The following is a 26,913-nucleotide window of genomic DNA, read 5'->3' on the forward strand; positions in this document are numbered from 1 at the left end:
TGGGCTATTTGAAGAAGGTGTTAAAAGAGATCCCAAGAAGGGAAAGCATGGTATAATTTCATGATACTTTAGGACAATACAATTATTTCCCAGGTTTTAGTAGAGTAGGTGTAAGTATATTCGTATATAACATACACTTGGCTGTATTGTGCCATAAAGAATGAATAAGTCAAGCAACCATATCATAAATGGCTTGTTAAAAGGTAAAACACTGCTATTTATACATAAAATTTAACTGCTATTTTGATAGATCATGTGTAGGATAACTTTAAAAAAGTAAAACTATGGGGGAAAGGGCAGGTATTATTTTCCTAATGGAATCCAAATAATTCCACTAGTCTGAATTTAGAGTTTGACTTCAAGTTCATAATATTTTTAAATTAAAAAAATGTGTGTGTGTGTATATATGTTATTCCTTTTTTTTTTTTTTTTTTTTCCTGAGACAGAGTCTCACTCTGTCACCCAGGTTGCAGTGCCGTGGCATGATCACGGCTCACTGCAACCTCAACGTCCCAGGCCTAAGTGATCCTCCCATCCTAGCCTCCCAAGTAGCTGGGACCACAGGCATGTGCTATGATGTCCGGCTAACTTATTTTTTACTCTTTCAGAGACGGGGTCTCCCTATGTTGCCAGGCTCGTCTCGAATCCCTGGGCTTAAGCAATCTCCCCACCTCAGCCTCTCAAAGTGTTGGGATTACAGGCATGAACCACCACGCCCAGCCAAGTTATTCCATTCTATACATATTTAAAGACCTTACGAGATGTTTAATTTATGAACCTGAAGAAAAATTCCTTGAATCCCATTCTCTTGTTCAGTGTGGCATTTTGTCCTTTGTCTTACCATCAGCACACTACCTTTTCACTCACTCAAATATTTATTAAATGGCTACTGTTGTATACAAATGCATTCTTGCTGGATTTTGGCTCAATGCACCACTGATTCAACCAATGAAGTCAATCCTGCTGAACTTAAGAAGCAGATCTCAGTTCTGCTTTACACATTTAAAACCTAATAATGGGATATAAGATTTTCCTGAATATCAAGATATATGAGGTTTCTTGGCCTATAGTGTCATGATGACTGTCAAATATCCATGCATCGTGTTTGTGTAAGCATTTCTTCAAGGTGACTGCTAGTCTCGAATTAAGTAAAGTTATCACAGGATTATCATTTCTTAATGGCTCCTTGTTTGTTTTCTAGGTAATAACACTAGAACATGCTTGCCTGGACAGGACTCGGAGACATTTCTACTAGACCACATATTTTCTAATATACTTCCAAATCTAAAAGCTGTTGAAATGTACCAATAATGCTAAGCTTTTTTAAAACTGACAATTAAAAATGGTATACATTTTTGGTACAAAATATGATGTTTTAAAATACGTATACATTGTGGAATGGCTAAATTAACCTAATTAACATATGCATTACTCTTCACATACTATTTTTGCAGTGAGAGCACTTAAAATCTACTCCCTTAGCAGTTTTCAAGTTAAACTTTTAATTTGATTGCATATTATTATCATCATAATTTTTACCTAGCTGTTTATAAACAGTCCTTCTAGCTACAGAAATGTTTACATACTAGTCATATGCAAGCCTTAGACATATAGTCTTATTTATGTTTCAGAAAATAAAGGTTTTAAGGCAAATTTTAAATGAGAATCATTAAGTTGTTGGTTGTCATAGGTAGTTCAAAAAAGATTAATATTTATCTTCGCTAACTGCCTATGAGCTGAAAAATAAAAATAAAATTATAGCAGACACCAAGGATAGAATAGGCAGGTTTTTTGGTCCATTTTAATACAGAAAGAAAGAGGTAGATACAACTGCTAAAGCTTCATTTCCTCAGCCTGCTTTCATGATGGGTACAGTACAGGATGCCATTTAAAGAACTGGTTCCAACAGTTTTAAAAAGTCTAATCTTACTGTTACTCATATTGCCAAACCACAAGGGTAAACGTTCTGAAATAACTTTTTGAAACTTCACAGATAATCAAAACATAAGAACATGATTCATAATCGGCAAGAGGTTTGGCTTCCAAAAGTTAGGAAATCTCCATGACTCTGAAGAGAGTGGCACAAAAAATAATAATAATAATAATCAAACAAGAACCCAAACAAAACCATAGGAAACAACTCAATGGAACATCAATCATGTTTCAGAGGTTGCCCTGTTCTCTCTGTTTGGGTCACTTGGCAGGTCTGGTTTCAGAGAAAGTGTAAGAACTAAGCATCCGTAACCTTTTTGAATCATGCACTTTGCAAAGTAACAACTGCAGAAGGGACAAAGGAAAAAGTTTCAAAGCTCTGGTACTGTTTCTTCCATAAAGTAAGCATAATGTATCTGGTGTCTACTTATTCCTCTTCTTTTTCTCCCTTTTCCATCATGAAGCAAGCATAAATGGATGAAACACCAAGAAAATAAATGCAAGAAAGAGAATGTGGGAAACCAGGAATAATAATCAAAAGGATAGTGACCAACCATTCCAGCCTGCCTGGGACTGGTTCCAGCTTTAGCACTTAAAGTCTCATATCCTGAGAAGCCCCTCAGTCCTGGGCAAATCAGGAGGTTGGTCACTCTAATCAAAGACTTTTTAAAAAAGGAAAAGAAAGATAAGTCTACAGGGAGAGGAAATGGGAAAAATAAGGTATATGCTCAGAATAAAAAAAGAGAGTAGGGAAGGAAAGAAATGATAGGAAGACTACCAAAAAGACAAATAATTCGAGAGAGAAAGAAATAAAGAAAACAAATGTGAAGAACCTAAAATGGGAGCTAGATGGTAGATGAAAAGGGCAAGAAGGGAAAGGACAGATTGGTTTCAGAATTTTGACCTTAGGAATAATAAGTAAGTAAGGAAATGAAATCAACAGTACAAAGAGCATCTTGCATGCTGGCACCTGGAGAAGAGGTTTCTCCTGGGACAACTCTGGGCTCCACAGTCAAGGAAGGCTGTTAGGAATTTACCAGCCTTCAGATTTTATTCTCCAGACCGAAAATTCCAACTGCCTGTAGCTGCCTACCTTCTCTGCTTCAGTCATTCACAGACCCTTAAGTAAATTAAGTATCCAGATCCCCTAACAGAGATTTCTATTTATCATGTTTCTTGGCACAGATACCAAAAAAACAGCCACAGGCAAAACAACCTGCAGAGGCAGAACGTATAGAAAGAACTGAAGCTGGTTAGAGTGGGACTCTTGGAGTCATTTTGGGATTGTACAAGAACAAATGGGAAAAGGGGAAGAAAGGAACAATGAGGCCTAACTACATGCCCAGGCTCAAAGAGTATGCAAAGTGGCCTTGGATTGTAGAACCAATGAGCAGAGATGGCAGTGACCTCAGAGAACTGAAAAGATTGTTCCCCTTGCTTCTCCCCAAAGAGTCCTCACTCCAGTACATCCAGGAACAGTGTCTCTATGTCTCTGTGGCCAAAGATGTGCATATTGAACTAATTATGCACTTTCAAAATGAAGCAGACAAAGCAATAGTATCAGGTCTCACTGGAGTAAAATTTACATAGAAAGTAAAATTTACAGAAAAGTAGTTTCTCTTTCTTTACCAGAAAAAAAATGTCAGATGTTACTTGGTAGGACATTCTGAGTGAATATTTAGGAATGTGAGTCTAGAACCTTCTCAAAAGTAGGAGCACCTGAGCCATGTACGAAACAGTCACAATTCCACAAAAATATTATTAGTATTATTAACTTCTAAGATGGCATAAATGCAAAATAGAACTGACCATTCTATTACTGGTCATTTATATCACAAATAGATATCAAGACACCTTAACTTCAAAGAATGATTATTTATATACTTACTTCTCAGTTGTCTCTTTATTTCTTTAGCAGGATCTAACCAGTTCTGCATGAGGGGAAAAAAAATTAATTCATAAGAAATATTCTAGAGTCTAAAACAGAACAGTTTGCAGTTCACATAATTATTTAAGTGTAAACACATTTTAATAAAGTCCTATTCAAAGCAACTTGCACCTATCAGCATTCCATTGGGCTAAGTATTGCTTTGTCCTTGGGGACATATGTGTGTAAATGTGGTAAGTGTGTACTATAAGTAAAATATTCACATGCTTTTAAGGTGGGTCCCATGGGCCTCATTCTCTTGCATCTAAAATGGTCCAAATGATGAGACATATCTTCACACAGTCTTATTCTGTAGAACTGCCAACAAATAGCCCCTGCAGACACTGAAATGAGAGCTCTTCAAGGACAATAATGGATTCTTAGTCATGAAGGATAAAGTGTGAAAATTGAAACTGTTGGCTAAAAGTATATACATACCAAGCAAACACAATTATCTCAACTCCTAAAACGAACTACTCCTCCTCCTTAATCCTCCCTTTCCCTCCAACTCTATAATTGTAAGGAGAGGTAAGGTCAGATTGGAGACAGTATTTCCCTTCCTGGTCTTAATATAACATCCTTCTTTCTTCTTAACCTCATTCTAAGTTGGAAGTAACAATCACAAGGAACTCCTTAAGAAAGCTTTACTCAGACTGCTGTGCTGGCAGCTCTGGCCAGGCCAATCAGGCAAGAGAAAGAAATAAAGTGTATTCAAATAGGAAGAAAGGAAGTCAAATTGTCTCTGTTTGCAGATGACATGATTGTATATTTAGAAAACCCCATTGTCTCAGCCCAAAATCTCCTTAGGCTGATAAGCAACTTCAGCAAAGTCTCAGGATACAAAATCAATGTGCGAAAATCACAAGCATTCCTATACACCAATAATAGAGAGCCAAATGATGAGTGAACTCCCATTCACAATTGCTACTAAGAGAATAAAATACCTAGGAATACAACTTACAAGGAATGTGAAGGACCTCTTCAAGGAGAACAACAAAGCACTGCACAAGGAAATAAGAGAGGACACAAACAAATGGAAAAACATCCCAAGCTCATGGATAGGAAGAATCAATATCGTGAAAATGATCATACTGCCCAAAATAATTTATAGATTCAATGCTATCTCCATCAAGCTACCATTGACTTTCTTCACAGAATTAGAAAAAACTACCTTAAATTTCATATGGAACCAAAAAAGAGCCCGTATAGCCAAGACAATCCTAAACAAAAAGAACAAAGCTGGAGGCATCACACTACCTGACTTCAAACTACACTACAAGGCTACAGTAACCAAAACAGCATGGTACTGGTACCAAAACAGATATATAGACCAATGGAACAGAACAGATGCCTCAGAAATAACACCACACATCTACAACCATCTGATTTTTGACAAATGTGACAAAAACAAGCAATGAGGAAAGGATTCCCTATTTAATAAATGATGTTGGGAAAACTGGCTAGCCATATGCAGAAAACTGAAACTGGACTCCTTCCTTACAACTTATAGAAAATTAACTCAAGATGGATTAAAGACTTAAACATAAGACTAAAACCATAACAATCCTAGAAGAAAACCTAGGCAATACCATTCAGGACATAGGCATGGGCAAAGCCTTCATTTCTAAAACACCAAAAGCAATGGCAACAAAAGCCAAAATTGACAAATGAGATCTAATTAAACTAAAGAGCTTCTACACAGCAAAAGAAACTATCATCAGAGTGAACAGGTAACCTACAGAATGGGAGAAAATTTTTGCAATCTATCCATCTGACAAAGGGCTAATATCCAGAATCTACAAGGAACTTAAATAAATTTACAAGAAAAAAATAACTCCATCAAAAAGTGGGTGAAGGATATGAACAGACACTTCTCAAAAGAAGACATTTATGTGGCCAACAAACATATGAAAAAAAGCTCATCATCACTGGTCATTAGAGAAATGCAAATCAAATCCACAATGAGACACCATCTCACGCCAGTTAGAATGGAGATCGTTAAAAAGTCAGGAAAACAACAGATGCTGGAGAGGATGTGGAGAAACAGGAACACTTTTACACTGTTGGTGGGAGTGTAAATTAGTTCAACCATTGTGGAAGACGGTGTGGTGATTCCTCAAGGATCTAGAACTAGAAACACCATTTGACCCAGCAATCCCATTACTGGGTATATACCCAAAGGATTATAAATCGTTCTTTTATAAGAACACATGCACACGTATGTTTATTGCAGCACTATTCACAATAGCAATGACTTGGAACCAACTCAAATGCCCATCAATGATAGACTGGATAAAGAAAATGTGGCACATATACACCACGAAATACTATGCAGCCATAAAAAAGGATGAGTTCATGTCCTTTTCAGGGACATGGATGAAGCTGGAAACCATCATTCTCAGCAAACTAACACAGGAACAGAAAACCTGCATATTCGCACTCATAAGTGGGAGTTGAACAATGAGAACACATGGACACAGAGAGGGGAACATCACACACCAGGGCCTGTTGGGGTGTGGGGGGCTAGGGGAGGGAGAGCATTAGGAGAAATACTTAATGTAGATGACGGGGGTTGATGGGTGCAGCAAACCACCATGGCACGTGTATACCTATGTAACAAACCTGCACGTTCTGCACATGTATCCCAGAACTTAAAGTATAATAATAATAAAAAAAAGAAAAGAAGTCAATAGTTACATCCAATGGAAGTTAAATAAACTCTCCAATTAAACAACAAAAAAGAAAGCTTTAAAAAAATGCTAGGAAACTGTTACAGCATCTTAAAGCAAAAAAGACCAAATTTAAACCACTAGGTTCGAACCACCCAAGGACATCAAATTTTTGTTTTTCGAAGCTACAAGCAAAAGTCCAATAAAAAATTTAGATTTTTTTGTTTATATTTTTATATTTACATTTTTCTACCCTCAAGTTATCACTAACATAGGAGAAGTGCAGTTTTTGAGGTACAATAAACTAATTCAAATAAATGAGTCTAATTAAGTTTTATTCATTCTAAGCAGTGTCCAAAATAATATAACAGGGGTCCTCAACCCCCATCCCACGGACTGGTACCGATCGTGGCCTATTAGGAACTGGGCTGCACAGCAGGACGTGAACAGCAGGTAAGTGGGCATTACCACCTGAGCACCGCCTCCTGTCAGATCACCACCCGCGTTAGATTCTCAGAGGAGCACAAACCCTATTGTGAACTGCACAAGAGAGGGATCTAGGCTGCACACTCCTTATGAGACTCTGACTAACACTTGATGATCTGAGGTGGAGCAGTTTCATGCCAAAACCATTCCCTCATCCCCGCCCCGGTCTGTGGAAAAATTGTCTTCCACAAAACCGGTCCCTGCTGCCAAACAGGTTGGGGACCACTGTATTATAACATCTGTGCTTAAACAGAATTTTATTCAGATATATAAAGCAAACAAATAAAATGCTTATTAGTACACAGAAAATAACCTGCTGTCTTAATACCATATTAAAATGGTATAACGGAACATTAACTGACACTATTAAAAAGTAAAACAGTAAGATGCTGTGAAAGCAGAGCCACATGGCCCCTCGGGTTTCACTACTGTTCATGGCCCGCACTCGGGGTAGCAAGGATCCAAGCTGTACATGGCTCTGTTCTAACACTGGTTATATTCAAACCTCTCAATAAAGAACTACCAGAGCATGGTCTAGTTTCATATTACTGGTGTTCCAGCTGCATGCACTACTGATGTGAGGGGCAGCAGGCCTCTCTAAGGGTGCCTCCAGTGCCATGTGAGGGAGCAGCTCTAATTCCCCCTTCAGAAGACAGCCTGCCATTCAGTTTGCATGCACTGCAGCTGCTGTCCCACCCAACAGCTGGCTCACAAATGGCCAGCCTCGATAAGTGCACAAGAATGAAAAAACACATCATTCAGCCTCTAGCCCAGACGGGTTGGAGGCTGGGAGAGAGGTGAGAAAGGGGCAAATGGCTGGAATTTTCACCCAAGGAACAACCATAGCAAGAAAAATGGAATTGGATGGCGCCAAATTGAAAAGAAAAAAAAAAAGTCCCCAGAATATTAACACAGAGAAATAAGACAGTAGAGGAGAAAGTGCTGGTCTTAAAGACGACCCTTCCAAATCCCCAATTTCATTAAGTGTGAGCAGTGATATAGATCCCCGGTACAGAAGAGCAACAAAGGACCCTTCTCTGTTCCAGAAGATGGTGGAAGCTTGTGACCCCAAGGACTAACCCTGTGTCCCAGCCACCTGGCACCTTCTATTCTCACCTAAAGCACTCGGCCCTTGTACAAATTACCTAACAGTTTCTATAGGGCATGGTAAGAGTCAGCTCTATAAACCCAGCAATATGAGTGAAAAGTCAGACAGCCAAATTCAGACTTGGTGTCATTCTCAGGCCACTTTCCACAACACTGCCAGACAGATTACTGAAGGCTGAAATGGCTTACTTTCAACCATCCAAAGACTAAGTGGGCGGGGTTTACCTGATGTGATCAAACAGCAGCATGACTTCCTCACCTGGTTTTCCCTTTCCTAACCACATTCACTTTCACACTGTAAGTTCCATTCCTGCCAAGCATTAGGCTGTCTTCTCACTCCCCAGTACTACAACTTTGCAAGGGCTGGAACAGACCATATTATTTATATCTTCCAGGGTACTTAATACAGTTTTAGGCAACCAGTGAGAACTAAATTAATACCTGCTGACTGATATATGCCCCTTGCTTGCCTCCTTCCTCTCCACGCTGTGATCATCTTAAATGATCACAAGTTATATTACTTTTATTACATTTATTTTTACTTGAATATGTATCTCTAATGAGTACTTAGATGGTAAGTGGGGTATAGCATCATAAATTCCTAAGTAAAAAAAAAAAGGACTTAAATGACTTAAAAGAAATACAAGTTAATGATCTGCATTACCAGTTACAAAGAAATAACAAACAAAACTTTTAAATAAATACAGTAAATAATAAAAATTAATTTCTTGGTTTGACACTTAAGTAGGAGGGTTGAGCAGACCAAGAAGCAGACACAAAAAGATGGAAAATGCCATCAGAGAATGAGAAAAATGCATGAGGGTGTGTGTGCACAACATACAACAACCGCCCTCACCCCATGATACATTACAGTATTCATTGCCAGGTTTTAGACTTAAAGATTTGTCTGCTATGGCCACATATATAAACTGTGGAATCAGAAATACACGCAGTCAAATTCTGGTTTTCTATCAACTCTAACTTGGGCACATTCCTTGGCTTCTTTAAGCCTCAATTTCCTCAAACACAAAATGGGGATCACAACATCTACCTCATAGGGTAGTTCTTTTCAAACAATATTCAAGCCTGAAGAATAAATATGCATACAAGTACTTTCCCCAGCAGATCATCATTAGTAGATCACTATTTGCGATAATAAAACTAAATTATCATCTTTTGGTATATATCTCTTCTTCACATAATTTTATATATCCATAGGTGATGTGTTATATACATTAAAGAATTTAATCTCTATATGAATATTTCTACCCACAAAAAGTTAACAAATCAGACTTTTGGTTCACAAAATAGGGTCACTGTATTCACAGGCGAGATGAAATGAAAACCAAGCCCTTTCTATATGACTAGTCTAAGAGCTTCTATGTACATGTTAAAGTATTATCCAGCTAAACTTTTCTACTTTTTGGCTGATGGTAAAAATCCACCTGGCAAATTTTTTAAGACAGCTTTGTCCATGGACAACTGCCCAGAACATCCTAAAACATTCTCCAGGGAAGGAACTCAGGAAAGTGACAGCTTCAGGCAATTCAAGATCAGGCAAGACAGGGATTTTCTCAGTGTTTCCCAAACATTAAGGTATAAGCAACCATGCAAAACTCGAGAGCTGACCTATATCAGATTTCAATAAAATTTATCTTGGTTTATTAAAAAAAATAAAACAAGGATTTTGCCAACTACTTAAGAGCAGGAACAGTCACTTACTCAATTCAGTATTCTCCTTACTTTCTCCTCTCCATTCCCCAATCCAAACCCAAAACATGAACACAGTAAATATTTATCTCCTAAATGAACATCAGGTAAAATAAGAGACTAATAATAAAAGTTATAAGGAATCCTAAAACAGGCTTCCATCAGAAGTAAAATAAAATTAAAATGTGGCCTTAGAATATCAAGTATTGTTAAATCACCTTCAAACATGAAATTGGGAGGTAATGAACTCAAGTTTGGGGAAATATGTTCCATCTTTATTTTTACTAACTTCTAACTGAAACTTAGCATCACTGTCAATTAGGAACATAGCAGAAAAAAACCTGGTTAATATCAGCAGAACCTCTTTGTCACCTGCAGAAATCAAAAACATTTCCACATCACATTGTAGTAGCTGCAGATCTTAAAATACCATTTATGCTAGCCAATATTTTGAAGTCACAGTAGCTACTAGATTTGATACTGATGATTAATATATAAATAAAAACACATAATGATATGGTTTGGCTCTGAGTCCCTACCCAAATCTCATCTTGTAGCTCCCATGACTCTGACTTGTTGTGGGAGGGGCCTGGTGGGAGATGAGTGAATCATGGGGGCAGATCTTCATGCTTTCTCATGATAGTGAATGGGCCTCATGAGATCTAATGGTTTTAAAAACGGGAGTTTCTCTGCACAAGCTCTCTCTCTGCCTGCCACCATCCATGTAAGATGTGACTTGCTCCTCTTTGCCTTCTGCCATGATTGTGAGGCCTCCCCAGCCATGTGGAATTGTAAACCTCTTTCTTTTGTAAATTGCCCAGCCTCAGGTATGTCTTTATCAGCAGTATGAAAACAGACTAATATACATACCTATTACTTTGTCTCAAATTTTAGATTACTATTTTGGGAATGTTATTTAGTTATTGGCTTTCTTTGTAGCCCTGTGTACTTTTATTATAGTTATACATTGAAAACACTGTTCTGAGAAGCAGCCTATAGAATTCAGCAGACTGCCAAAGGAATTCAAGGCACAAAAAGAGGTGGGATTTTTTTTTCCTGCCTTAAAAGGTTACAGAATTTTTTTTTAACTAAGCAGCACAGTGAATAGCTGTACTTATATGTATTTTACACTAAAATCTTTCTGTTAGTTAATTAGAGAATCTCCTTAATCTTACTCTTTATTTGCCACAAATCTGAGGATGAAAGTCTTGTCTTATGACATTTCCCCTACAACATTTTCATTACGGGTTCCCAGAAAAAGTGTTAAAAATGATTCTCAATTATGCTCTAGTGACAGAAACATCTAGGGGGAAAAAAAGCTTAATTATGAATCCTAATACTGTATTTACATTCATAGAATACCAGTGTTAGAAATAACCTCAGAATAATGGTCTAAATGTCCATATTTGGGGAATGGCCTAACTCTTGCCTCAGTGGCTATGAATATTTGAACACTTCTGGGACCATGAACCACATGGGCCCACTAGGACTCCCCTCCTCCCGTGGCTTTCATGACATTTCAAACTCCTGTAATTCTCTCTGCTACATCAAAAGAACAGTTTATCCCTACATCAATGCTTCTCAAACTTTAAAGGTGCGTATGAATTACCTGAACATCTAGCCAAAATAAAGTCTATTTCAGCAGGTCTAGGGTGAGCGCTAGAGTTCATTTCTAAGAAGCTTCTGCGTGGCGCCAACGCTGCTGGTCCTTGGACCACTCTTTGAGTAGGATAGCCCTAGAGTTCTTTTTATGTAGAAATTTCTTTCTTTTCCTGAAAGCTCAATATAGAGAGACATTTTTCAAGTCCTACTGGCTTGTCAGCCTTCACTGAGTAAACCTTCTAATTTTTGACAGCTTCCTGCAGAAAGCCCTGGCAGGGCACAGTTTCCACATTCCCATATCTAAGTGTTCCTTTGAACTCCTCCCCATCACAATAAGCAGCTGTACCAAAGAATGCCAGGTCTTTTTATTCTACTTGCTAACCACTTTCACCTGACAAGAGATATACAACCACAGTCATCAACTGGCATTAGTAGTCTGGGTGTGCAGTTGTCCACAGCAGGGTCCTAACCATGCTTGACCTGGATAACAACCCAAAATACAGTCACAAAATCCATCTTCTAGTTAAGACAAAGAGTCTTTTCTTGACCAAACTTTAGTCAGGCTCCTCTGAATCCTCTTCCCAATTAGGCTTCAAGTTTTAGACTTCTGTGTCCATCTACACACCATCCAACTTTAGCAAGAATCCTGTTAATAAGTTGGTTTAGTGGGAAACCCCCACCCTTGATAACTAATTACCCTTGATATCTGATGGGGTTCCTCATCCTCCACCATCCCCCAAGTGATATCAGATCACCCTCACCTGCCTTCAACAAGAATCATGTTAGCTTGGTTTAACCAGAATTCCCCTAAGTGCACCCCTGATGTTTCCTCTTATTAGTTTCCCATCTACTAACCCCCACCCTGCTCCTTGACTATAAATTTCCACTTTTCCTTGTCGTATTTGGAGCTGAGCCCAATCTCTCTTGCCTACTGCAAAACCCCACTGCAAAGGTCCTTATACCTATTACAACAGTCCTGAATAAAGTCTGCCTTACCATTTTAACAAGTGTTAGAATAAGTTTTTCTTTAACAGTTCCTTTCCCCAAAAAAACATCTATCTCATTCATTTAATTCTCCTTTAAGTTAGACCCTAAGACCCCAGAGTTCGAAGTTTCTCAAATGCCTTGCCATGCCTTCCTCACTTGCTTTAGATGATCTCTAATTTGGCCAGGTAAGAGAAATTAACAAATTCAACCCAATTCACAGTGTATTACTAAATGTTAAAATTAGTTTTGTCTAGAATCTGCATTTTCTCACAGGAATTTATAGTGCTGAAACAGATCCCCTTTAATATACCTTTGCCTAAATTGGGTTTAAGAGAACTCTACCATAATGCTGGTGTTAGGAGAAAAGTTACAGGCACTGTATCACAGTGAAACATTCATTACACATCTGGGAGAATGTGGGATTATAAAGTTTAACTAGTTTGAATGTAGAACTTTATTAAAGAATAGTTTATATATGCAAACAGTTTAATATTTGAGTTTTTAGTTCTAGTTTCTGGAACAAAATGGTCTATTAGATGACTGCTTCAACTAATTTTCATAAAGTTAGCCGTGAATATCAACTACATTTCTAACCAGCTCCTTTTTCAATATAGCTTGCAGCAAAATGACATTATAATGTCATTTTGGGCCAAATGCCAAACTATTAACATCAAAAATTCAAGACAATATTTTTCCCTTTAAAGAGAGTCCAAAACCCTTAACGATGGTTTCATTTAGACATGAATACAAGAACTATATGGACTTGGAATTCCATATTGAATAACATGTTGCTTGATTCCACATATTTTTAACAACATTTTCCATAGTAAAGTTTATATAAGCACTCTCAATAGACATTAAAAAAGCTTTAACACTAACAATGACAGATTTTTCATACCCAGAATGAACTAAAAAGACTTTCACCTCAGTGTCTCAACCATGAGAGATATAGTACTGTATTAAAACCAAACAAATGTGTAGATTTTCTCTCCATGAAAAATTTGTATACAAATAATCGTGGTTTTCAGTCACCTTTACTTTATAATGGGTTGAATTAAGAATCAAAATTTCCCATAAGTACAGATAATATTCGGCATGGAAAGGAAAGATCCTTACATCATTATATTCTGTTGTTAAAACTGCATGGGATTTAAACAAAGCAGGACTGATTGAGTTGAGTTAGTATAATAGTAATAAATTTATGTGGGGAAAAAATAGGATACCATACAAATCTATAGTGGAAGAATAAGAGTTGTTTTGCCTAGATGTCTTGAGGACTGGATTTTGTCTACATAAGCAGATAGAAATTTTTAAAAATTACACAACATAAAAGTTATAGCAAATCAGATTACATATGAATAATTAAAGATATTGCTAATTATATTTAAATATTCACTCCTGAAAAGTGAATGTCTCAGAAAGGACACCTCATTCTTAAGTTCCCAAAGTTTTTGAGTTAAAGCCTATATACAAAGCATGTGTCTAATTTTATATGTTCATCTTACCTTTCATAAGAGAAACTACCATGTATAATAAGCAATTATGAATTCCTTATTTAGCATTAGTGTCTTTCTGTCAATAAGAACGCTACAGTAGACCCAAACAAATGTACCTTTATCTTAGTATTTTCTTCCTTAATGACCTTAATCTGTCTCCTTGACTTCAGCCATCCCCTTTCACAGCCACACCCTGGGTCTTGTCATCATCACATAGCTCTTCACCTCATTAGACTTCATCAGCTCATTCTCAGATGCAATCATTTCCTCTCCCTCTAATTTTCTACCCATGTATCCCCACTGTACCTACTCTTCAACATCTTTGAACATTCATCCTTTGCCCCAGCCATGTTCTCCCAATGTATCAGCCTATTACAGCTTCAGTAATTTTCTTTCCTGTGACCCTGTGAATAATCAGCTTAATTACATCTCATCAGCAATTTCAGATTTCACAATCCTGCATCCTCTTACTATTGCCTCCATGAACACAGTCAACTGAGAACCCTGCTAATACTCCATTTTTCAGCTATGACACTAAGGTTGCTAATGGCAATTAGAGAAAAACACACACAAATATATTCTGCTGCCATCCCAAATGTATGACCCCCCAATCTCAGCAGAACTATTAACAGCAATCCACATACTAATTCTTGGTTGGCTCCTTCTCTTGTCCCACTGCTACCCTAGTCACTCTTAAGCAAATGCTTTTACCCTCTATTTCACAGAGATTGGAGACTGCAATTTGCTCAACTAAGATTTTTTTTTCAACAACTGCACCACCTTTTATTCTGTTTCTTGCAGACTCAGGATGACATAACATCTTTATTCAAGACTAATCCTCTTCATGACTTTCATCATCATAGTCACTCTCCTCTTTCTTCAAACATAACTTCTCTTGGGTTTTCTCATAGCTAAAGTCAAAGTTATTTCCATCAAAGTAAATCTGCCAACCCCAAAACTCTCAGTAAACTGTCACCACTGTGCAATATGATAGCCACTGGTCACACGAGGCTATTTCAATTTAAATTACTTACAGTAAATAAAATTTAAGTCTATTTCCTCGGACACACTAGCCCTCTTTCAAGTGATCAATAGCCATATGCAGCTAATGGCTGCCATGCTGGACAGTGTAGGTATCAAACATTTCATCATCATGAAAACTTGTACTGGACATTGCAGGTTTATATCCTCTAGTATCATTCTCCCATCTGTTCTTTTCTCCACAGCCAAACACTTCTTTAAACAACAATTTACACTCACTGTCAAATTTCTCTTTTTTTCTTTCTTCTTTTTAGGCAGGGTCTTGCTCTGTCACCTAGGCGAAAGTATAGTGGTGCAATCACAGCTCATTGCTGCCTTGACCTACTGGGCTCAAGTGATCCTCCCACCTCAGCACCCCTCTCCCCTCCTCCGAATAGCTGGAACTAAAGGTATATGCCACTATGCCTGGCTAATTTTTTAATTTTTTTGTAGAGACAGAGTCTCACTATGTTGCCCAGGCTGGTCTCAAATTCCTGGGCTCAACTGATCCTCCCGCCTGGGCCTCTTAAAGTGCTGGGATTACAGGCATGAGCCACCGTACCTGGCCTCTCAAATTCTTTACTTTTAAATTTCTTCATCCTTCACCTACTCCCTGATTCCCAATCTAGCCAACAGCTTACAAACGTGTCCAACTTGGCAAAATAAAAATTAAGTTCCATCTCCGCTCCCTAGCATACCTCAAACTGCTGCTCTTCCTCCAAGGTCCCTGTGTAAAAGTCTCCATCAAGCTCCCCAGCTACCCAACCCTGAAACCTAGGACTTTTCCTCAACTCTCCCCTCGCTGTCATAGCTAAGAGGTGGCAGTCACAAAGTCCGGCAGCCATTACCTACACAGAATCTCTGTCCTTTCCTCTTCACTCCTAGTACCACTGCCCTGGTTTTCATCACCTCTGGACTAGACTACCGCAACTGTCTCCTGACCTTCCTGCCTCTGGTCTCAGTCCCCTATCATCTCGCTCCACACCATGAACAGGTTCTTTCTGATATGCAAATCTGACCACGTTACTTCCTACTTAAAATCTAGATTCCTCAGCATGAGATACAAGATCCAAAGAATGATATTTGCTTATTTTTCCAGCTGCTTTCCCATAAACTCCATTAGCACTCTTAACCCATGATCTAAGTTAAAACAGTGTGCTCATGAGAAAACACAGCTGCAACACGAGTCCCTACCTCCCCCTGCCAGCTTGCCTACCCCTCACAGGTCTTTCCTATTCAGAGAGGCTGGAACTGCCACATCCTCCAGCCCTCCGGACAACTTTAAACTCCGCACCCACATCATGATCATTCATGCTGGAATGATTACTCTTCTTCTGTGCAAAATGTCCCTTCCCTGCCCACATCCAGAATACTGGCCGTAATTCTCAATAGCTATAATAGAATGTCAACACTAAACTGCTCATATGATTTCCAAAATTTATAGATCTGCTTTAATATAACAATATAAAATATTCATACCACAGGCCCTTGTCAGGTAGTAAAACTTGCAAGTGTCTCTCCTATCTAGTCCCTAATAAATGTTCAGCTGGTATTTAGGACAGGGTATATTAAGCTCTATCATTGAATTAAATTAGATTACTGGAAAGCTATATACTTGAAAATATCAACCTGACCAAAGGTTAATCTGTTTTCTGGCCCAACATATCTGAGGAATAGGACATATCCCTGCTGGAAGCACAGCCCATAACATCCTTCAACATCCTATATGTAAATTAAACAGTAATGGCACTATTTTTTAACTGGAAAGGAAGGAATCATGGCATACCCAATGAATGTGCATTTCTATGTGTGTGTGCATATGTGCACACGCACGCACGTGTGTTTACGAACAATGGAGGAAGAGAGATAAATAAGATTCCTAATTGAAAATCTGTCTCCCAGGTGATTCTAACACAAAGGAAGAAGTCTCTTTTGAGCAGCACTGGCACAGACCATCACAGAATCACCATCAATAAGTTAGCTCATGCCCTTAAATTTGTTGACAATATAATAGAAACGACAACTGTGAAACTCATCCTAGGAACTCAGCTTACAATGTCCTTCAACACACTATGTTTAAAGTCTTGCAAGGTGACTTTCAGAATTTGAGAACATGAAAAATTCCTCTGAGGCAAGATGGTATTCTTCTACTTCCAGTTGTGATAGCTATGAAAAACTGTGCCCATTTTTACCTTGACTGACAGAAGGTTTACAACTGTTGGCATTTTCCTTAAAATCTAAAATGTATCTTTTTCTTCTCAGTTTTTTGCCTGAATTTGAATCTTATCACCAACATTTATTGACTAGGTGACCTTGGGTGACTTCTTTAACTTCCTCTATGCCTCAAATTTCTGCATCTATGAAGTGTAGTTAATAGTACCTACCTTTTAGGGTTATTCTGAGAACTACATGAGACAAGACAGGGAAGGTGCCTGCTGCCTAGTGAGAATACCAGAATGATTAGCTGTTAACAGCCATTTATATTTTATTTGGAATATTTGCATGGTAAAAGCCACCTCTGATTTTTTTAAAAACAAGTAAGTTACAAAGAAGTACTCCTGGTTACAAGCCTCCATATGAATATGATATTCACATCAGGAAATAAAGCTACCCCATGCACCCTGCACTGCTAAGACAGATTATACCTAGAGTGGAGTATTTGTTCCATGCAAGCTGTCATTCTTTAAGACACCTCCAAAACTAAATTCATTTATTTACTTGCTCTTTCCATAAGTTATTGAACCTAAAACTCAATATGTCAGAAACTACACTCACGATATCCCCTACCAACCCCCCAGTCGTGTCCTCCTACCCTTCTTACTGAACAACTCCAACCATCCAGAAACCCAGGCCTTAATTCTTGATATCTGTCATCCTTCACGTTCAATCATTCATCAGATTGAGTCAGCCTCCTTCCTCATTCTCTCTTCAATCATTCGCTTTTCTACTTCCACTGCCAAAACCTTACTCAAGGCTACTTTTGTGCTTTGGGTGTACAGCCCTACTCAAGTCCCCTCTCATCCCATGCCACCCATCAACCAAAGTGACCTTTTTAAAGACAAAACTGGACATCTCATATCCTTGCTTCAGCCTATCAACGGTTTGCCATTTTTCTTAGCAAAAAGGAAATGTCCCAAGCCTTAACATATAGCCTTAAGTGGCCCTGCATGATCTGAGCCTTGTTAACATCCAGCCTTTCCCCTAGCCTAATCTCATTCTCCCCTTACTAACTCACACCAGGCTTCTTTCCAGTTTTTAAGCAGACAGCTGCTCCAGTCTCAGGGCCTCGTGTATGTGCTTCCCATGTCCCATCACCCAGCCAAAGTCCACTCACACATGAGGTTTCTGCTTAAGGATCACTTCCTCCTAAGCAGAGTCCTCCTGTTAGCATCCTGACTTTTTCCTGCAGAGTAGTAATCAAAATTCACTAACTGCAGAATTAGCTTTTCCACTCTGCCTTCTCAACTAAAACATAAGCAGGGGCATCTCTGAGGGCAGAGTCACGTCCTCACCATTTACAGTTAGAGCCTCAGCAGCGAGCACGCTGGTTTGTACACAGGTAGTGGGATTATTTTTAATTGTAGTAAAAAACACATAACATAAAACTTGCCATTCTAACCATTTATTAATATACAGTTGAGTAATGTAAACTACATTCTCATTGTCCAACAGAGCTCTAGAACTTTTACATCTTGCAAAACTGAAACACTACCCATTAAACAATTCCTCAACTCCCCCTCCCCCAGCCCCTAGCAACCACCATTCTACTCTTTGTTTCTATGAGTCTGACTACTTTAGATACCTCATATAAGTGGAATCCTATAGTGCTTGTCTTTTAGTGACTGCTTTAACTCACTTAACATGGTGTCCTCTAGGTTAATCCATGATACAACATGTGACAGGATTTCCTTCTTTCTCAAGGCTGAGTATGTATTGATATGTACATACATATTCCATTGTATGTATACACCACATTTTCTTTATTCACCCATTAATGGACATTTATGTTGCTTTCATCTCTTGGCTGTTATGAATAATGCTGCAATAAACATGGGTAAACAAATATCTCTTCAAGACCTTGCTTTCAATTATTTTGTATATATACTCAGAAGTGGGACTGCTAGATCATGGAGTTCTTTTTTTTTTTTGAGATGCAGTTTCGCTCTTGTTGCCCAGGCTGGAGTGCAATGCCACAATCTCGGCTCACTGCAACCTCCACCTCCCGGGTTCAAACGACTCTCCTGCCTCAGCATCCCAAGTGGCTGGGTGGCACGTGCCACCATGCCCCACTAATTTTTGTATTTTTAATAGTAGAGACGGGGTTTCACCATGTTGGCCAGGCTGATCTCGAGCTCCTGACCTCATGATCTGCCCGCCTCAGCCTCCCAAAGTGCTGGGATTACAGGTGTGAGCCACCGTGCCCGGCCACTAGTTCTATTTTTAATTTTCTGTGGAACTTCCACACTGTTTTCCAGAGTGGTTGTATCAGTTTACTTTCCTACCCATAGTACACAGCATCTCCAGTCTCTCCACATCCTTGTCAACACTTGCTATTTTCTATTTTCATGAGAGTGGACATCCTTATAGGTGTGATATAACACACAGGTAATAAATAGCAGTTAATGTCTACATATACGGAGGCTATACAGATAAGTAAGGCATGGCCTCTACCCTCGAGGAATTCATAGAATAACGGGGAGAAAGAGTAACAAACAAGGTGTGTACTAAATGTGTAGATGACAGACAGAGGGAATTGCCAACTCCTACATCCAGTAGGCAATTAAGAATATGAGTCTGAGATTCAGTGAAAGCTATGAAGTAGACACATAAATTGAGAGCTGTCAAAATAAAAAAACAGTATATCCTACTATCTAAATAAATACTACTAAATACTACTTTTTCTTATGCAAAACTAGTATTTCAAAAATATCAGATTTCTTTTTTTTTTTTTTTTTTGAGACAGAGTCTCACTCTGTCATCCAGGCTGGAGTGCAGTGGTGTGATCTTGGCTCACTGCAACCTTTGCCTCCTGGGTTCAAGTGATTCTCCTGCCTCAGCCTCCCGAGTAGCTGAGATTACAGGTGCCCACCACCATGCGCGGCTAATTTTTGTATTTTTAGTAAAGACGGGGTTTCACCATGTTGGCCAGGCTGGTCTTGAACTCCTGACCTCAAGTGATCCGCCCGCCTCGGCCTCCCAAAGTGCTGGGATTACAGGCATGAGCCACCACGCTTAGCCCAGATTTCTTAATGTAGTATATCCTATGCCTACTAAGAGAACATGTTATTCTACATATTGTACAACATACTGAATTGTCCCTCTACTTTACAAAGATTATATTATATGCTCCTATGAATCTACCAGTATGTGATCTCAAAAAAAGTAGGTAATCCTAGCCAAATTCCCACCACTTTCTCTTTTGCAGCTTTTAGGACAAACAGAAGAGCACATAATTGGAAACATTATCAAGACCACCTTATAATTTACAGTCTGGAAACATTATCAAGACCACCTTATAATTTACAGTCTAAAAAACCTAGTTTATTTAGTCAAATGTGCTATTACGTCTGAAAACAGTACTCTAAACAGAGTTCTATTAAGAATACTCATGTAGTATTCAGCAGGCAGGCACGCAATTTAATTGTCTTTAGTCTAAACAAGGAATTAAACCACAAATTAGATATCAAGTATTTAAAGCTAAGCAAGTTGAGAAAACTTAAAGTATATATAATTATCACTCTTACTATCTTATATTTCATTAGTAGGACATGTAAATACTAACAACGATAGCAATGTAGGCAAATAAAATTCACACTTCTGTTCTTCTATTGATTGCTCTGTTCTGCTGACTGTGATTTGAATGTTAGATCATGGAGAGTAATCCCTTTCACTGTGACCAAGTGTTCTTGGTATCCTCAGACAGAATCGTTCCAATGTGCCGCCTTCCCTGCCTTTCAGGTATGCTTTAATACCTAGCATACAGGTGACTGCACAATATGAGCAGATGTGACCAGCTTCTTTACTTATTTAGTACCGAAAGGCCAGACTGAGTGATTGAGAGCCAAAAGTGATTAAAATAATACCATTTAGTCTGTGTTCTCTTTATGCCAGAACATCACTTTTCCACTGATGACATTCTATTCTGTCTGCTCATGATGTAAGTGCAAAGCATGTACACATATGCATGCACACACACAAATACACACACACCAAAAAGCTACAGGTGGTTTCTCTCTACACAAGATAGTTTTTCAGTATTTACCAAATTTCACAGTGAAGTCATAATAAACACCTAAGTTATTTTAAAGCTAAATTTTAAACTGAGATAAACTGGTTAATAAAAAAATACAATATGTTCTAAAAAGATAAAAATAAACTTGAAATCACTTACTTTCTGCTCAGGGCTTTCCTGAAACAAAAGTCCAAAGTAGTCTTTCTCCAAGAGATTGAGGTGTTCACACACTTTGTCAAATAACACTTGTCCCTTGGCATGTTTCTGGAGAAAAAATAATAACTTTACTTTTCAAGTACTAAAGATTCCAAGACTGCTATAAATATAAGACATCATATCAGATACATGATTTATTATAAATTAACATTAAATATTTGTTTTCTCATTTTCTAACAATATAAAAGTGATTAATTTTTTAACTTTAGCCCTCCCACCCTGCACACATATACAAAGCATAAAATCTGAAACAAAAGCATAAGCAAGCACCGTCTGCTTTACTGCTACTCAATATAGACATAAAAAGGACTAAAAAGGCAAAATGTTAGCTGTTCATTTTCTTATTTTAAAAATGTTCAAACTGCTTCCATCAATTCCTCAAGGTGGCTCATATCTATAAAGTACACTACTCCCCAGGAAAATCATTTAGCCGTATTATTCAGTAGATGCTAACATAACTTATCCTATCAACACTTTGGTTTCATGTTTGATTTTTTGTTCCATGATATCTGTAGAATAGAATTTTATTTTCTATATGAGCTATGCTCCTATTTACAATTTCCTAGAAAATGATATGGTGTTCGCTCCTTGGGATAAATTCTAAAAATACAAGATAATGGAAGTGGGACAAGAAATCAACTGCCCCTAAGGACTTAACATATTTTTACCTTGAATATATATATATATATAAATTTAAGAAGCTGCTGTGAACAGAGATGTAAGAGCCTTTGACAGCCATAGAAGAAAAGCTCATTGTCTCTTCAATGGCAAAACATAAGCAGAGTGGTGACTCATCTCCAATTAAGATGCACACCCCTGGAACAACCCAACTGTGAGGTTAGGTCAGACACACGCCTCCTCCCCAGATGCACTGATAAAAGCCACCAATGGACAGCTAGTGAAAAAGAAAAAGCCATCAGACTTTTCCATCCTCAAAACGAATGCCCTCTCACTATCAAAATGTGTACTAGCTCATCCAGTGTGTGAAAATTAATGTTCCCCACACATGTATCTTGAGGAGGAGAATCTGGTATTTTTATTATTAAGCCTCTTATGGTAACATTTCTGAAAAGAATAGAATTGCATCAAATTGTAAAGGGAAGAAGGAGAATGCCACACAGATAACATTATTTCAACATAATAAGCAGTGTAAGGCCTGGCATGGTAGCTCACGCCTGTAATCCCAGCACTTTGGGAGGCTGAGGCAGGCATATCTCTTGAGCTCAGGAGTTCAAGATCAGCCTGGGCAACATGGTGAAACCTCATCTCTACAAAAAATACAAACATTAGCCAGGTGTGGTGGTGTGTGTTTGTAGTCTCAGCTACTCCGGAGGCTGGGGTGGAAGGATTGCTTAAGCCTGGGAGGCTGAAGCTGCAGTGAGCTGTGTTCACGCCACTGCAATCCAGGCTGGGTGACAGTGAGACCCTGTCTCAATAAATAAATACATAAATAATAAAAAATTTAAAAATAAAACAATGTGTCACATACATATTACAGGTTTGCAATCAGGATTTAATAGTCAATTAAATTACTGAGTATGTTTAAGATAGATATGTGCTTGTTTGTCTACATATTAAAAGTATATACAAATACAGCATAGAGAATAAGAGTATTGGGCTCTGTATGTCAAACACCAAAGTTCTAAATACACTTCCACTACTTACAAGCTATGTGACCCATGGCAAGACACTTAACGTCTGCTTGCCTTGATCTGCTCATCTGTGAAATGGGGATAACAGATAGCAGATACCACAGGAGGTGCGGTGAGTACTAAAAGAGTTGCAGTACATAACAATTGGTTATGATGCTATTTGAAATTAGGGTAAAAAGGATATTTAAGACAACTGATGTCTACAAAAATACACCTCAGTTCAAGGAGAAAACACATTCCAATTCCAACACTAGCTTCAAGTCAACTCTTACTAATAATTCACATGTTCTCATTGGTTTCCATTTCAAAAATAGGAACATGCCCTCATGGGCAGAATTTCCTTACAAGATTAAGAGGAAAAAACATCCACACAGCTCACCACTACAGTTTGGCAGTACATGAGGTATCAGCATGATGGCTGGACCAGTTCCTCTATCGGACCTAGTTCCTCTATCATTCAACATTTTGTAAGCATTTACTATTACTGCACCGCACCAGTGTGACAAAGTAAAACCACTTAAGTCTCCCTGTCTGTAAAATGAGGGTAATAGCTACCTCAGAGCTCACATGAGAATAAAATTAACCCAGTGAGATGGAATATGCCTCAACCAACCATAGCAGTACTCTACTGTCAACTATTCCTTCACTAGTCCACATCTAACAAACACCAAAATGTTTCTAGATGCTAAAGCTGCTTCTCTACTATTCTTTCCTTCTCTCTCCAGGAAACAGATATTCTCAATGCTTGATGAGATCCTGATTGCACATACACATTACTTAAGCTTCCATCTGCCTCTCCACCCTCAACGAACTCAAAATCTGGAAGGAAAAGCAAAAATGCAACAACACATGAAGCACATGTTGAGAGAGCGATGTACAAAGTGCTATCAGAACAGCAGGAATGGAATGAGTAAATGTGACTAACAGAAATCACAGCTGCACCAAGAATATGATATCTGAAGTGAATCTTAGAGGAGGAAATGATTTTTTGAGGTAGAGAAAACAGATATTCAAAATAACTTACTTTTTACTTTGGAAGTTTATAGAGCTTACTTTTTACTTCGGATGTTTATAGAGACTGAGTGAATTTCTGTTCAAAAGATACTGGAGGGTACAGTAAAATGAAAAAAGGAAGCCATCCAGAATAAACAAGCCATGCGATATGACTGCTGGTTACCCTGTCCGACTCTCAGATGACTGTGAGGACTTGCCAAGCTAGCACTCCAACTTTATTGACCCATATGTGTCAGTTCCTATGTTAAGATACCAGGGAATCAATGATGAGCACGACAAACATGGTCTCAGGAAATTTATATGCAACTGGCAAAGAAAGAGAATGAATGGGAAGCCAAAAATAAAGCATTATTTATCTACCAATTTGGACATAATTAGGTACCTGGCCCATTTGGCTCAAAGAAAAGTGACCAGTAGCCTACGAGATAGCCTGATACAAGAGCTCTGCACAACGACAATGTTTTGCTCTGGGGATAAGGAATAGCAGATAGAATCACGACTTCCCTCAGGGAGATTAAATACAAGACAGACACACACGCGCATGCGCGCGCACACACACACACACACACACACACACACACACACACACATACATGCACGGTCATAAAGTGGTATAAACAGTAGGAAAGACAGCGAGAAGGCAATTAGCAGAAGCCAAAGGTATCACGAGGCCAACCTATATTTGCCAAAGTTATTTTCCACTGGTCCCACTCATCCCATGAGTTATATACACCCCTCATTCCCAAAAAGAGCAGCAGAGTGAGACAAGAAAAATTCTCCTTGTTGCATATGATTACTGAGCACCAAAACACCTATTTGTATAACAGACACCCTGAGGAGTTCTGCAATGCAAAAACCCTGTTTCCCATTATTCCTTTCACTTGGGAAACCTGATGTTTCCCAAAACTATTTAGCAAAAGACCCCACTATTTTTTAATACAACATTTACTAATGTATTCTACAACAGAATTTTTGTTTTAAAGACCACACCTCAAGAAATGAGGTAGGAAAGAATTACAGGTTGAGCATCCCAAATCCAAAAACCCAAAATATGAAATGCTCCAAAATCCAAAAGTTTTTCAACGCCAACATTATGCTCAAAGAAAATGCTCATTGGAGCATTTCGGATTTCCAATTTCTTGAGTTGGAGTGCTCGAGTATTACAAAATCTGAAAAAACTTGAAATACAAAATATTTCTGGTCCCAAGCATTTCAGATAAAAGATACTCAACCTGTACCACCATCTGACTCTAACGCAGATGTAGACACTGGTATTCACATCTGTTCGATTCAAAAATGCCAAAAGATAATCCAGTTTAAACTGGTCCAAGATTAGATATGCCCAGCTGCCTGGGAGAAGCAAGAAATTCTCATAGACAAAAATCTCAAAAAACATACATTAAAAATCACAAAACGACAAGGAAACCAGACACCATTATTGAGAGACACAGTATCAGAATCAGATCTTCAGAGACTGCACATAGTAGAATTATCAAGATCAAAACACAAAATATATATGTTTTATGTGTTTATAAGAAATATTTTAAGATATGACTAAGGAAAAAGTGAATATGAAAAAGCAGGTTTTGAAAATAATCAAATAAAACACCTAGAAATGAAAACTATAGTAACTAAATTATAATCCAAATGGACAGGATATGACAAAGCTGAAGAGAAAACCAGTGAACTGGAAGATAGATCTGAAAAAAACTATCCAGAATGTGGCTGAGAAAGACAAAGGGAAGGACAATATGAGAGAACTTCACAGACATGGAGAACAGAATGAGGGGTCTACAAATATCTCATCAGAGTCCCAGATGGAGATGAGAGAGAATAAGGGAAAGGCAATATTAAAAGAAACAACGCTATAAAACTTCAAATTAAGAAAGCTCAATGAATCCCTAGCAAAATTAATAAAATTTATTAATCTACAATGATTTTATTCTACTAATTTATTATGTATACTCAACATATAAAAGGTTCTAACATGCATTTTTTTTAAAATAGCTATAATAAAGTCATCAAGACAAGAGGGAATGAAACATAAGCTAGGGAATAAAAAGAAGGACTGAGAAGGAAAATTGTAACAAAAAAACACAGAAAAGTCACTCCTAAGAAACCTAAAACAGATGTGCTTTGGAGGCTTATTCAAAAAGGCAGACAAAATAAGTAGTACATTTCTTCTTATATTCTAAAAAGCATCAGATTATCAGGTGACACATATTAAATGCTACATATGAATGTTCCAAGTTATAACATTTATAGCACTAATGTTCAATCAAACTCAATTGGGTTGGCTCTGACAGCAACACCATCTAGTGGCTCACAACTTTGTCTTCACGCTGTTCACAACACATTCCATAAATAATAATTCTCTTTGGGGTGGGGGTGAAGAACCAAGGCACAATGCATAATGGTAGCACATAAAAATGTACAGGGGCATGTAAGTTGAAATTGTTCCTCAAAATAGTTCTTCCTTTCCCCCGAGATTCTGGTATGTTCCATCTTTCTTGAGAATCACCAATTCTTAACAATACGGAAGAAAAGTACTGCAGTATAATCACAGTGCCCTGGGCTTGACCCCCAGCCCTACTCTTAACAGCTCTGTAACCACAGTAAGTTACGTAACTTCTCTATGCCTCAGTTCCGCTCTTTAAAAGTACCCACCTTATAATGGTGATGAGATAATTGAATGAAGTATGTTTAAAGTGATCAATAAAATGTTTGGCTTATTACACGGATTCATTAAAGCCAGCTGAAATTACAAGAGCTTTTTGAACTGCTCTAAAATAATAATTGATTTTAAATATGATTTTAAAGTTTTCCATTATCTAATCAAACTTTCTTATTTCACAAATAAGAA

General features: G+C 38.0%; 1 protein-coding gene across 50 annotated transcripts in view; it reads right to left on the reverse strand.

Moving 5' to 3' along the window:
• EPB41L2 (erythrocyte membrane protein band 4.1 like 2) overlaps positions 1 to 26,913 on the reverse strand; it is a 231,988-nt gene that overhangs the window by 73,633 nt on the left and 131,442 nt on the right. For all 50 annotated transcript variants that reach the window (XM_063707865.1, XM_055391682.1, XM_031011901.3 and 47 more), the window contains exons 4-5: positions 21,328 to 21,432; positions 3,821 to 3,863 (exon numbers count right to left, since the gene is read on the reverse strand). In XM_063707865.1, coding sequence (XP_063563935.1) covers positions 3,821 to 3,863; positions 21,328 to 21,432 — 148 coding nt within the window. The remainder of the gene's footprint in view (positions 1 to 3,820; positions 3,864 to 21,327; positions 21,433 to 26,913) is intronic.

Source organism: Gorilla gorilla, chromosome 5, assembly GCF_029281585.2.
Source record: "Gorilla gorilla gorilla isolate KB3781 chromosome 5, NHGRI_mGorGor1-v2.1_pri, whole genome shotgun sequence".
In the NCBI taxonomy this organism is placed as follows: Eukaryota; Metazoa; Chordata; class Mammalia; order Primates; family Hominidae; genus Gorilla; species Gorilla gorilla.